The 13,444-nt window shown below is 57.5% G+C and overlaps 1 protein-coding gene and 1 long non-coding RNA gene across 2 annotated transcripts; one reads left to right on the top strand and one right to left on the bottom strand.

The window, feature by feature from the left end:
• The first annotated feature begins 2,077 nt into the window (after nucleotides 1–2,077).
• LOC311618144 lies at nucleotides 2,078–3,457 on the top strand. The gene is made up of 2 exons (XR_014794247.1): nucleotides 2,078–2,761; nucleotides 3,069–3,457. It is a non-coding gene; the product is annotated as an uncharacterized lncRNA (long non-coding RNA).
• Nucleotides 3,458–5,594: 2,137 nt separating this feature from the next.
• On the bottom strand, nucleotides 5,595–9,421 carry SRM (spermidine synthase). The gene is made up of 8 exons (XM_084875373.1): nucleotides 9,162–9,421; nucleotides 8,499–8,619; nucleotides 7,983–8,075; nucleotides 6,941–7,094; nucleotides 6,403–6,486; nucleotides 6,162–6,307; nucleotides 5,947–6,069; nucleotides 5,595–5,834 (listed from the first exon to the last, which is right to left on the bottom strand). Exons 1-8 carry the CDS (start codon nucleotides 9,326–9,328, stop codon nucleotides 5,814–5,816), a joined length of 909 nt encoding a protein of 302 aa, XP_084731499.1. The 5' UTR covers nucleotides 9,329–9,421; the 3' UTR covers nucleotides 5,595–5,813.
• Nucleotides 9,422–13,444: the final 4,023 nt, after the last annotated feature.

The following is a 13,444-nucleotide window of genomic DNA, read 5'->3' as shown; positions in this document are numbered from 1 at the left end:
GCAGGCTCGATCCCCATTAGCGGGTGTTGGGGAAGCGTGCAGAAGGCAACTAATCAATTATGTCTTTCTCACCATTGATGTTTCTTCCTCTCTGAAATTATAATTGATTTTTTTTTTCAGAGAGGAAGGGAGAGGGATAGAGAGCTAGAAACATTGATGAGAGAGAAACATCGACCAGCCTCCTCCTGCACAACCAAGGTACATGCCCTTGACCAAAATTGACCCCAAGACCTTTTAGTCCGCAGGCCGATGCTCTATCCACTGAGCCAAACCAGTTTCGGCAAAAATATATTTGTAAAAATCCTATATAATAAAAGGGTAATATGCAAATCAACCAAATGGTGGAACAACCGGTCGCTATGATGTGCACTGACCACCAGGGGGCAGATGCTCAATGCAGGAGCTGCCCCCTGGTGGTCAGTGCGCTCCCACAGGGGAGTGCCACTCAGCCACAGGCTGGGCTGATGGCTCAGCTGATGGATGGCCAGTGGAGCAGCCACCTCCACAGCAGCCCTAAGGATGTCCAACTGTGGCTCAGGTCTGCTCCCCATCAGTCAGACATCAGTCAGATGTCCCCTGAGGGCTCCTGGACTGTGAAAGTGTGCAGGCTGGGCAGAGGAAACCCAACCCCCCAGTGCACAAATATCATGCACCGGACCTCTAGTATATATACATATACGTATACGTATACATATAAACACACACACACATATACACACACACACACACACATATATATATTTATTTATTTTTTAAAGAAAATGACCCAGCTGAAACCAGTTTGGCTCAGGGGATAGAGCGTCGGCCTGCGGACTGAAAGGTCCCAGGTTCGATTCCGGTCAAGGGCATGTACCTTGGTTGCGGGCACATCACCAGTAGGAGGTGTGCAAGAGGCAGCTGATCGATGTTTCTCTCACATCGATGTTTCTAACTCTCTATCCTTCTCCCTTCCTCTCTGTAAAAAATCGATAAAATATATTTAAAAGAAAGAAAGAAAGAAAGAAAGAAAGAAAGAAAGAAAATGACCCAAACCCAAGCAAAACAATCATTATTACCTTCAAAGGAAAAAAAAGAGAAAAAAGAACAAGATACTGTTTATTTATTGAGGCCTGGTGCAGGAGGAACTCGTGCACGGTGGAGTCTGGCCGGCCCACCCCAATCAGGCTGGGGGCGATGTGGGAGGTGGCCACCGGCCCCGCCCCCAACCTGGCCGGGCCGCCAGGGCAAGGAGCCGCTCCCACCCCACCCCCATCGGGCGGTTGGCCGGCTGCAGTGTGCATCACAGCGACCGGTCATTCTGGTCGTTCCAGCATTCCGGTCCCTTGGCTTTTATATATGGATTTTAATTTTGAGAGAACATTTATTAAAGCTGGGACAGTGAAACCAAGGAAGGGCTTCGGACAGAAGCAGCAGCAGGAGAGACCAGAGGCGGGCTCTGCTTTGGGACCCTAGAAATGTTACCGGAAAGAAGGGAGCCAAGGTTAGGCTGCTGTCAGCTCCCTGCAGTCAGAGAAAAGGGGCCTTGGAGATGGAGCAGCAGACAAGCCTGGGACGAGCTGCGGCTGCCCCTTGCTTCCCTGGTTGCCAGTTTCACGGAGACCCTCAGAGTCCAGGAGGGGAAAGTGAAGACGCACGTCTGGGAAAGAGCAAGGACACAGCGTCACGCTCCCGAGAGCCCCACTGGGCCCGGGGCTCATTTCAAAGGCAGCAATGGATGACTAATCAAAACAGAAAAGAGGCCCCCTTTCCTCTCTGAAATCAATAAAAATATTAAAATATATTTGTGTATTTCATAGTTGAAGCGGGGAGAAGAAGAGGGATAAAAGTGGGAACTGGTTTGGCTCAATGGATAGAGCGTTGTCTTGGGGACTGAAGGGTCCTGGGTTCGATTCCGGTCAAAGGCATGTACCTTGGTTGCGGGCATATCCCCAGTAGGGGGTGTGCAGGAGGCAGCTGATCGATGACTCTCATCGATGTTTCTAACTATCTCTCTCCCTTCCTCTCTGTACAAAAATCAATAAAATATATTTTTTTAAAAATAAAAAAAATTTTAAAAAGTGGGGTGGGGGGGGGGAGAGAGAACGATGAGAGAGAATTATTGATCAGCTGCCTCCTGCATGCCTCACACTGAGTACTGAGCCTGCAAACCGGGCATGTGCCCTGACTGGGAACCAAACCATGACCTTCTGCTTCATAGGTCAATGTTCAACCACTGAGCCATGCCTACCGGGAATAAAGAACTTAAACATAATAAATAAAAATGGGCCTTAATGGGTTTGGCTCAGTGGATAGAAGGGTCCCGGGTTTGATTCCAGTCAAGGGCAAGTACCTTGGTTGCTGGCTCCACCACACTGCGGCCCTGGTCAGGGCTGGTGCAGGAGGCACCAGCATCAATGCTCTCAGATCAATGTTTCTGTCTCCCCCCCTCTCTAAAAACCAATGGAAAAATATCCCTGGGTGAGGACTAAAAAGATAAAAAGGAAAGTATTTTAAAAAATAAAAATGGAAAAGAGCACATCTCAAAATGCTGAAGGAAGATTATTTCTAAGTCTTCTGTTCCCACCCATCACACATGACGGAATAGACCTTCTCATGCATGTCAGAGTTTTACAGATTTGCATCCAATTGTCCCCCCTCGGAAAGCTGCTCTAGGATATGCCCCATCAAAACGAGGGAGCAAATAAGAAAGGAAGTCATGGGGTCCCAGACACAGCGCTCCGATAGGGAATCCCGTTAGGGGCAGTCGGAAACCTCTAGACCAGTGTTTCCCAACCTTCTCTCATGATGAGAATCACCTGGTGGAGTTGTTAAAACACAGATTCCTGAATCCCAACTAAGAAGTGCTAAACTAGAATTTTTGGGAACATATAGGTAAAATTGTATACTTAACTAGTGCTCTAAGACAGATTTTATATACAGAGCACTAAGTTAGGTATGCAATTTTACCTATATGTTCTCAAAAATTCTAGTTTAGCACTTCTTAGTTGGGATTCAGGAATCTGTGGTTTAACAACTCCACCAGGTGATTCTCATCATGAGAGAAGGTTGGGAAACACTGCTCTAGACAGATCCTTCAGGAAGAGGAAAATGACAGACGCTTGTTGAGTCAGAAGATCTTTTAAAACAATTTTTTTTTTTAGTAATTGCTCTTTCTCCCCTAAATGAAAGTGATATATACATTATGGTACAAATCATTTTAATAAAGCAATGCACATTGTGTGTATTAGTATTTCCAGTTACTGAATATCCCATTCAATATAATAAAAAATTAGTTATAAGTCAAAATGGGGCTAAAATACTGAGATCGCCTATTCAAAAATGGATTGATTAGCATATTGTTCAGACCCTCATGAAGTGTGTGTCCACGTGTTAAAAGTTTTAGAGAATTGGTTAAAAAAAAAAAAAAGTCTGAGGTTAAACAAGTGATAAACATATTGCAAACTAAGCATAGGAAAAAGTCCCCAAAAAACCTCCAGAGGGAGAAAAAGGAAGCTGCGGGAGGAGAGAAAGTGACCCTGACTCCTTGCCTCAGCGGCCGATGGCCGTCATGCAGCCGACACTGAGCTGACCCAGGCCACATGGAATTGTCGGAGTGTGAGCAGGGGGAGCGGGGAAGGGAAAGGCATGACCTCATCGTCCCTCTGGAGGCCCAGGTAGGACAGCAGGCCCAGCCTGCTGGGCAGACGCAGCGTGAACACCGAGACCAGCGGCCTCTGGGGCCGGTGGCCTGCCTCTGGGGAGGAAGTGGGCACAGGGCTGCGGCTTCTCCTAAGGATCCGCCTGGCGCTCACAGGGGCACGCCGACTCTGAGAACTAAACCTCAAACTTTGAGATGGGATTCCGGTTAATCTCCCTGGGACAAACCAGGTCTCAGTCCCTCACCATGACTTCTGGGACTTTAGGGGACTCAGGTCGTGTCCTCACCAAACCCCCAGCTTCTGCTTCAGCAGGCGATGCCCACCCAGCGGGAAACCCCTCAAGGGGTGCGTGTGCAGGGGACTTGGGTTTAAGAGCCGGGAAGTGGAGGGACGGCAAGGCAGACTTCTGCTGCCGGGGACGGGGGGCATTCCCACCACCCGGCTGGCTCCCTGGTCCTCTGCCCTGAGGCCATCGGCCTTCCAGAGCTCAGTGATGACAGAGGCAGGATTCCCAGTGGAGTCTGGCAGGTGGGGTAACCCAGGCAGCAGAGACGCAGGCCCAGCTGGAGCCCTCTGAGATGGGCCCTCCCCCTGTCCACCTCCCCCCTGGACTGCCCTCAGGGAGGCAGGCGTGTCCCCCCCAGCCTGCTTCCTAGCTGGTCAGCTCGTCCTCCTGTGCGGGCGAGGGGAGGGAGAGCAGTGCCCACCCCACCGGTGGCACTAAGGTTGGAGTTAGACCTGGTGGATCAGCTTGCACCAGCCACTGCGTGTTCCTTTGATGCACAAACTGCAGCCCAGAGGAGCCCGATGGGATCTCGGGGCCTCCCCCGGAGTGGGAGACCCTGGGGCGCGTGTGCTATGGCTGCAGAGGGGGGTCAAGCCTGTCCTGGGACTGGAAGGCAAAATTCGGAGGGTGTGGGGTCCGACTTGCTGACCAAGGTCACACATCGGTGCTGAGCCCAGTGAGCTCCTGGGGTGAGGCCCAGGTTGGCGGAGCCCAGAGGATGAGTGACTGGCCTGGGGCTACTCAGGAGTTGGCTGAAAATCGGGATGCTGGCTCGCCCCCAGAACTCCAGTCCCAGAACCTGCTGCATGGGCCCTAGGCAGCTGCCTGGGGTGTGGGTGTGGCTGGGAGTGTTCTAGCAACACCCCCAGGCTGGGCCCACTCCCTGCCCCCAAGCTTCCCAGCAGCCCATCCTCTGGCAGCGCCTCTGGAATGCTGGCTGAGATGGGAGTGGGCTCAGGCCCTCTCCCCGAGTCCGCACCCTGCAGTCAGTGGTGACTCCTCTCCCCACACCAGTCTCAGCGGGGCCTTTGGGAGGGGTGAGGCGCCCGGGGAACCGGCTGGAAGGGCGTTCAGCACCATGGAGAGGGCACGGTCCCCAGCGGCCACTCACACCTGCTTTCTCAACCTCAACACTTTGGGGAGCTTCCAGGAATTTCCCAGAGGGCACCGGGAGCGGGGCAGGCAGGGTGGGAACCCGAGTCTGAACCCTGAGCCAAGTCAGGGCAGCGGATGTGCTTCCAACAGGCCCATAACTGCACCCAAACCCTCTGGAGCCACCTCCAGCCCCACCCCGCTGGGACCTCTGTCCTCCCAGGCCACCAGCACCTCGGGAAGCCCCAGGAGAAAGCGCAGCTGGGACAGCCCGCCTCCATCTTGTCACCCCACAGCCCTGGCCCCGGGGTCGGTCACCACCCGCTGTGGGGCCTGTGGGGCGGGCAGAGGGCTGTGGGCAGCTCCTCGGGGAGACTGGAGTGCAGTTTGGTGCCTGCTGTGCCTCTGGTGCCAGTGGCCAAGGGGCTGGTCCGGGGCTGCACAGGAGGGCAAGGCCTGCCTGTCACAGAGGCGGGTCAGACACGGGTCCAGCTCGGAGCCCGGCACAGAGACGCCAGCAATGGCTGCTGGGCCCCTGCCTGGGCCCATCCAGGGTCTGGGAACACACGATGCGGACGTTTGCTATAAATACATGTGTTTGGGGAGGGGGTGACAGGGGGCGGAGGGGCTGTACACAGCTGGCAGAGGCTTGGAGCGGAACACCGCAGACAGACAGTCCGCCCGCGGGGCGGGCGGCATCCTGGGGCTGTAACACTCGGTTGTCGGGGTGCCGGCTGGGGGCCTGTCCAGGCCACCTGGCCCGAGGTCCAGGCTGGTGTCGGCAGCAGCATCTGGGCTCAGCTCACATCGTTCAGGGCCTGGTGGGACGTGAGGCTGGTCAGGAGGATAGCGGGTCGCCTGGGGGCTGGGGCGGGCGCCCCAGGAAGCCCTGGGTCTCCCCTTCCAGCCCCCGCACCCCCCGGGGCTCACCTTGCGGGCAAACTCCGGCAGGACGAAGGCTGCCCGGTGCACGTCGGAGTTGTAGTATCTCAGCTGCATCTGCTCCACCTGCTTCTGCGTCAGCAGCTGCACCGGCTCCTGGAAGTTGGTGCTCTGAGTGGGGGCAGGAGAGGGGGCGTCAGGGGAGTGCTCTCCGCGCCCGCCTGCCCCTGCCCCCGCCCCCGGCCAGGACGCCAGCAGCTCACCGGGTTCTTGCTGCACAGCATGAAGCCGATCTGGCCGCTGGGGTAGGTGGGGATGGTGCAGTAGGCGTAGCGCACCACGGGGAAGAGCGACCGGCAGAAGTGCTGCATGTCCTTGATGAGGTCCAGGTGCAGCCACTGGCACTCGCCTGGGGGGGCAGCAGCGGTTGGCGGCCGGCCGGCCCCCTCCCCTCGCCCCCCCACCCGCCGCTCAGCGCCTCTGGCTGCTCCGGGCGGCGCTCACCCTGGCAGCAGAGGATCCCGTCCTCCTTCAGGGCCGTCTTCATGAGCTGGTAGTAGGACTCCTTGAAGAGGCTCTCGGCGGGGCCTGCGGGGGGAGGGACCGGCAATGAGCACGTGCTGGCTGAGGCCTCCGGAGCCGGGACCTGAACCCAGGCCTGTGGCACCCAGAAACCAGCCCTGAAAGCGCACTTGCACCCTCTCCTGGGGGTTTCCACTGGCACTGCCCGGTGGCTCTCCACCAGGGCCTGGATTTAAAGGGGAACCTACCCCACCCCCATGCCGGCGTGTCCCGAGCAGAGACGAGGCTGAAGAGGTACCTGGGGCCTCTGAGCCAAGGCCAGCGCCCCAATCCCCTGCTGGTCCCCAAGCAACTGTGAAGTTTGGGCAGTGAGTGGCCTGGTCCCCCTGCTCTGCCGAGCTGTTGTTGAGGGGGAGGGGGGTGACAACTGAGAAGGGAAGGGACTGCGCTAGTTCTGGGGAGCAGGGGGAGGCTGGCTCCTGAGGTGGCCGCTGTGGGGCCCCGGGCCCCCCTCGCGTACCCATGGGGTCCGAGGAGTCGGTGATGATGACGTCGAAGGCGTCCTGGTTCTGTTTCATGAACTCGAAGCCGTCGCCCACGTGCAGGGTCAGCTTCGAGCTGGAGTAGCCAACGGCCATGCTGGGCAGGAACTTCTTGGAGACCTGGATGACATCCTGGGAGGGGGCGGGCGGGCGGGCGGGATCAGGCCGGGCGGGGCTGGAGCTGAGCGGGACTCCCAGCCGTCTAACCCTTTCACGGCCCCGCAGCCTGGGGCCAGCCATTGGCTCCGTGGAACCCCGGTTTCCACATTTGTAAAACGGGGGCACTCTGGACGCTCCCCCCTAGACCCACGGGCCCCATCTGGGGGTTTCTTGCCATTTCCGAGGCGGAATGCCAGCTCCCATCAGAGAGCCGGTCCCTGCCTCCGTGGTCCCTGCCTCCATGTGCCGATGCTTCTCATTCAGGCTGCAGCTTCTTCCCGGAGGCCTGCCCTGACCGCTGCGGGCCTCACGCCTGTATCACATATCGCCCTGCGCTGTCGAGCATCAGCTCCAACAGGCGCTGATCCGCCTCTGCACACGGCACCCCAGCACCTGAGCAACGGCTGCCTCACACTGGACAGTCACAAAGGACAGGCTGGGCGCCCTCATGGTCACATGTCCTTGGGCCTTGCCTGGGGCTTCAATTGAAAACCAGCACCCAGCCCTAACTGGTTTGGCTCAGTGGACAGAGCATCGGTCTGCGGACTGAAGGTCCCAGGTTCAATTCCGGTCAAGGGCATGTACCTTGGTTGTGGGCACATTCCCAGTAGGGAGTGTGCAAGAGGCAGCTGATTGACGTTTCTAACTCTCTATTCCTCTCCTTCCCTCTCTGTAAAAAATGAATAAAATATATATTTTTAAAAACCAGCACCCCATCTTACTAAGAACCGGCACCGATGGCGCACCGACTGCTCACTAAGTCCCTGGGAGAGAGATTACGGGACTTGCCCAGGGCTCCGCAGCCAGTTCAGTGGGAGCGGGCGCTCGCACCCGGGCCCTGGCCCTGCCCGGGGCACTCACCTCGTCAATCTCGCACTGGACCACGGACTCCACGGAGGAATGCTTCACCACCTCCCGCAGGACACCGCCGTCCCCGCCCCCGATGATCAGCACCTGGGAGGGAGGAACAGTCAGGGCCCGGCCGGGCGCCAGCCCCCCCCCCTTCCGCCAGACAGGCCCCGGCAGGCTCCCGGGCAGGTGCACTCACCCAGAATCACCCCAAATCACCTCCAGCCAGGGTGAGCCTGGCTCCTCTACCGACAGACCTCATCACCCCCTCCTCCTCCCAGGCACTGGCCCTGGGCTGCCCCTTTCCCAAAAACTCCCTCCCGAGCTTCAGCCCCCAGCCCTGCCAAGGGGGCCCCTCTCCCCCTCACCCCCACCCCACCCTGGTCCTCGCTGGCCCTTCCCCTGACACCCTTTGGGAAGCGCTGGGCTGACTGGGCTCAGGGGGGCGGTGGGCTCCAGCGCGGCCCAGGGGGGCCCTGAGGGGGGCTTTCCTATCCCTGCGCTCAGGGCTGAATGGGGGGCGGGTACCTTGCGCGGGTTGGGGTGGCTGCAGAGCGGCAGGTTGGCTATCATCTCCTGGTAGGAGAACTCGTCCCGCTCGGTGCACTGGATGACCCCGTCCAGCACCAGCACGTTGCCGTAGCTCTTGCTGCAGGCGAGGCGGGGTGACAGTCAGGGCCCGGGCCTCCCCGAACCCCGGGGGAGCGGAGACCTCCCCGCCCCGCGGAGGGCCCGGGGCCGTGTCCTGGGGGTGACACGTGGCGGGGCGGCAGGCGGGCCGGCGGCGCGGGGGCCGAGGTTGGGCTCGGGTCCGACTCTGACGTGGCCCAGGCTGACACGTGGAGCCCGGCGGGCGCGTCGGGGCGGCGCAGACTCGGGCTCCCCGCGGTGTAGCGGACCGGACCGCCCGGATCGCGGGCCCCCGCCCGGAGGCCGGGATGTCCGGCGGGAGGGGGACGGGGGAGCGCTGGCCTAGTTCGCGGGAACTTGTGACAGTTCTGCCGGAGGAGGGGCGGGCGGGGCGGCCCGGCCGGCGGAGGTAAAGGGCGCGGGCGGGGGTCCGGCAGGAAGGGGGTGGGCCGGGCCGAGGCCGGGGCAGGAGTCCCGGAGGGTCCGCGTGGGGGTGGGCGGCCTGGGCCGGGGGCCGCGGGGTGCAGGGCGGGCGGCGGGAGTCGCCCGCGGGAGTCCTACCTGCGGAAGACCAGGATATCCTGGTACCGCGAGCGCCGGTGGTGGAGCAGCTGCTCCACCTGCAGGGACAGGGCCTGGCCCGGCCACAGGCTGCACGTCTCGCGGAACCAGCCCTCGCGGATGGCGGCGGGGCCGGGGGCGGCGGGGCCGTCGGGGCCGGGCTCCATGGCGGGCGCGCTGGCGGGCGGCGCGGGGCGCGGACCCGGGACTGCAGGCCGCGCGGCGCCGCGGCACAACGGGACCAGCTCCGCCCGCCGCCCGCCGCAACCTAACAGCGAAGGGGGCGGGGCCCGGCGGCGGGGGCGGGGCCCGATCCCTCCAATGGCGGCGCGGGAGCGGGAGCGAGGCTGCTCAGAGGCACCGCCCCCGCCGGGCTCCTCGCATTCTGATTGGCCACCGCGCCGCAGGGCAGCGCCCAGTGGCTGGGGCGGGCTGTCTGTCGGCCTCAGCAGGGTAGTGCGGCCCGCTCCGAGGTGGCCACGTGGGGCCGCGGCCGGGGCAGCTCGGCTGCGGTCTGGCCTCCGGGCGGGGTGGGCGGGCGGAAGGGGTCCCTCTCCCGGTCCGGAGCCGGCCGGGGCGGTGCAGCCGCGGGCCCCTGCTCCCTTCCCGGGACCCGGGTGGCACCGAGGGCCGTGCCCGGCCGCAGAGGGATCGGGAGGGGGTCTGACTCGGGAGGGGAAACTTGAGATGACACCTCGGCTCAGCGCGGAGTTTGCAGCGCGGAGACCGCCCGCTGCACCCCGGGGCCGGGGCCGGAGGGATGGGAGCTGGCGGCCGCTCTGTCCCGCAAAGAGCGAGAGAAAACCAATTTCTCCACTTGTCCCCAGATTGGGCTCCTGTTGGACTTGAGCCGAGTGTGTGGCTTGTCTGGGGCGCACTGAGGGGTTTTGTTTACTTGAAAAGGACCATCTCCGCCCAGCGACTGGGGCTGGACTTAGCCATTTCCCGTTAGATCCCCCGAGCCCGGAGCGTATGGCTGCCGAAGAAGAAAAACTCTTTTCAGAGCGAGTTTCTGCATTTGCCAGCGGAGCCTGGGGAGAGGCCAGCGCGTGCATATTCAGCTCCGGGGAGGAGCGGCGCGCGGCGGAACACACCGGGCCCTGCTCTCTGAAGGGTGGGCGGGGATGTGCTTTCTGCTTTTAGGAAAATGTCAGGGAGCTTCTCAGAATCCCATTAAGCATGCTAATTGCGAAATATTACATGCTAATTGCTCTGCGAGCTTGTCCTTCCCACGACAAGGAAAGGAGAGGAGCCTGGTGTAACCCACTGGTGACAGGATGACAGGGATGTTTTTTCACTGGAGTTCTGCAGCCTCCACGGGGAGGTGGGAAGCTTGTTCCCCGTCTGTTAACCCCAAACGAAGAACACAGTGGTGTGTGTCTGTTGGTGCAAGCCTCAGGCCTCAGCAACAACCTGCATCCGTTTACTTTGAAGTCTTTACAGGGAAGGTGAGCCACGCAGCTCAGGATTCCTAGGAGATGGTAGCTTCCACAGGACGATTCCTGGGCCTGAGCTCATGCAGGAAAGGATCACGCAGCAGATAAAGTGTAGTCAGCCAGGCCTGCCCCGTGTTGCTCAGTGGTTGAGCATCAACCCATGAACCAGGAGGTCACCCTTGGATTCTGGACAAGGCACATGCCCCCAGCTTGATCCCCTATAGGGGGCGTGCGGGAGGCAGCCAATCAATGATTCCCATCATTGATGTTTCTATCTCTTCCCCCGCCTCTCCTCTCTGAAATCAATTTAAAAAAAATGTTTTTTAAAGTGAAAAACAGCCCTGATCGGTTTGACTCAGTGGATAGAAAGTCAGCCTGCAGACTGAGGGATCCTGGGTTTGATTCCAGTTAGAGGCATGTGCCTTGGTTGTGCAGGAGGCAGCTGATCGATGTTTCTGCTTCCTCTCTATTAAAAAAAAAAAAAATGAAAAACATATATTTAAAAAATATATATATATATATATATGGTTGGCTGATACGGTTCAGTGGATGAGCACTGACCCAAGAACCAAGAGGTCATTGGTTCCAGTCCCAGTCAGGCACATACCTGGGTTTCAGGCTCAGTCCCCAGTAGGAGTGTGTGCAGCAGGCCGCCGATCAAGGTCAATGATTCTCATCAGTGATGTTTCTATCTCTCCCCCTCCCTTCCTTTTTGAAATCAATACAAATATATTTTAAATATATATCCTCAGATGAGGATAAAAATATATCCTCAGGTGCTAACTGCAGAAACTCTCCAGTGCCAGAGACACACTCCCGGTGGCAGCCCCACGTAAACCATTGCCTTGGTCATAGCCGTCACCTTGCCCCGCTCCCCTTTTATGGACGGTCTACCGTTAGGAGGTTGAAGCCACGGACCCACTAGATTGGGCTCCGCTGAGCAGCACCTAGAACCGTGGTCGGCAAAGTGCGGCTCTAGAGCCACATGCGGCTCTTTGGCCCCTTGAGTGTGGCTCTTCCACAAATTGCCACGGCCTGGGAGAGTCTATTTTGAAGAAGTGGTGTTAGAAGAAGTTTTAAGTTTAAAAAATTTGGCTCTTAAAAGAAATTTCAATTGTATTGTTGATATTTGCCTCTGTTGACTAATGAGTTTGCCGACCCCTGACAGCTGATTCCATAAGGGGCCTGCACGGGTGTTCTGGTTTCCTGCTTTGACGAGGCCTCTGACACAGTGCTGCCAGCTACACACCCTATCGGATCCTAGTCTGGCTCAGGGCACACACACAAGTCAGAGGCATAAATGTCTTGTTGGAAGTACAGGCTGTATACAGGGCTAGGGCCAATGAAGCCTATAGTAACTGGACATAGTGGTTTACTGTATCTTTTATTTATTTTTAATGTGTTTTTATTGATTTTTAGAGAGAGAGGAAGGGAGAGGGATAGAAAGAAACAGCAATGAGCTGAAACCGGTTTGGCTCAGACAGGGGTCCTCAAACTTTTTAAAGTGGGGGCCAGATTACGGTCCCTCAGAGAGCTGGAGGGCCGGACTATATGAACTACTAATTCCTACTGTAACACCTTGGCTGCGCTCACTGCCCAAAAAACCTGGCGGGTAGGATCAGACTCCCCTGGGGGCTGCATGTGGCCCGCGGGCCATAGTTTGAAGACCCCTGGAGAGTGTCGGCCTGTGGACTGAAGGGTCCCAGGTTCGATTCCAGTCAAGGGCATATACCTTAGTTGCAGGCACATCACCAGTAGGGGGTGTGTAAGAGGCAACTGATCAATGATTCTCTTTCATTGATGTTTCTGACTCTATCCCTCTCTCTTCCTCTCTGCAAAAAAATCAATCAATAAATATATATATACGATATATACACACACACACACATATATATACATATACATATATACATATACATATACATATATATATATTTATATATGAAAGAGTGTAAGGGAGGGAGAGAAACATCAATGTGAGATATATTGATTGGTTGCCTCCTGCCCATGCCCCAAGGCACTCTAACCATTGAGCAGTGGCCAGGGCAAGAGTCAGGTTTTTTTTTTTTTTTTAATATATATTTTATTGATTTTTTACAGAGAGGAAGAGAGAGGGATAGAGAGTTAGAAACATCGATGAGAGGGAGTCATTGATCAGCTGCCTCTTGCACACCCCCTACTGCGGATGTGCCCGCAACCAAGGTACATGCCCTTGACCGGAATCGAACCTGTGACCTTTCAGTCCGCAGGCCGTCGCTCTATCTGCTGAGCCAAACCGGTTTCAGCAAGAGTCAGGTTTTAAGCGTTGTGCTCAGCCAGGCAGACAGCTGTGATTGTGAGCAGGATGGATTGGGATTTTCGTGGTGTTACTTGGTTGAAAACGCTCAAGGCAACCTTCCCAAGGTGTTGCAAACAGCAGCGTGCCTCCCTGAGCCAAAGCCTGCGGCTCATCAATCCTTTCCACCTGCCACCCAATGCCCTGCCAGATCCCGCTCCCCAGAGTGCAGGCCAGGCCACCTCTCCACGTTCACATTCACTGAGCATTCCCCACCGACTCCACAGACCCGCCTGCCCTTGGGGGGGTGTCCAAGCCCTCTCCCCACTACTTCACACACTCCAAGGCCCTTGTCTCTATCCCATGGCTCAGCACTCCTGGGCTACAGGTTCCATGGCTTAGGAAGATTTCAAAGACACATTTGGGGACTGGCATTGGGTTGCTAACTTTTTCTTATGCAAGAAAGGGTATTTAAGAAGACCTTACACGCATGTCTCTGGTCCCCATCTTTTTAGATTTATTTATTTGGTCCTCATTCTTTTGAAAAATGAAAACAAACATGTCACAAAGCA

This window comes from Pipistrellus hanaki (assembly GCF_964339955.1).
Source record: "Pipistrellus hanaki genome assembly, chromosome: 2".
Taxonomy (NCBI): domain Eukaryota; kingdom Metazoa; phylum Chordata; class Mammalia; order Chiroptera; family Vespertilionidae; genus Pipistrellus; species Pipistrellus hanaki.
Note: the sequence above shows the minus strand (reverse complement) of the source record. Positions and strands in the feature narration are given on the sequence as shown.

Bases quoted from the DNA above. Each gene is read 5' to 3' on its own strand.
- SRM (XM_084875373.1), bottom strand. From the start codon at position 9,328: ATGGAGCCCGGCCCCGACGGCCCCGCCGCCCCCGGCCCCGCCGCCATC. The intron at 7,095-7,982 runs GTGAGTGCCCCG...GCCCCCTCCCAG, and splicing joins TCCAGTGCGAGATTGACGAG to GATGTCATCCAGGTCTCCAA. The intron at 6,070-6,161 runs GTGAGCTGCTGG...GCCCCCACTCAG, and splicing joins TGCTGTGCAGCAAGAACCCG to AGCACCAACTTCCAGGAGCC.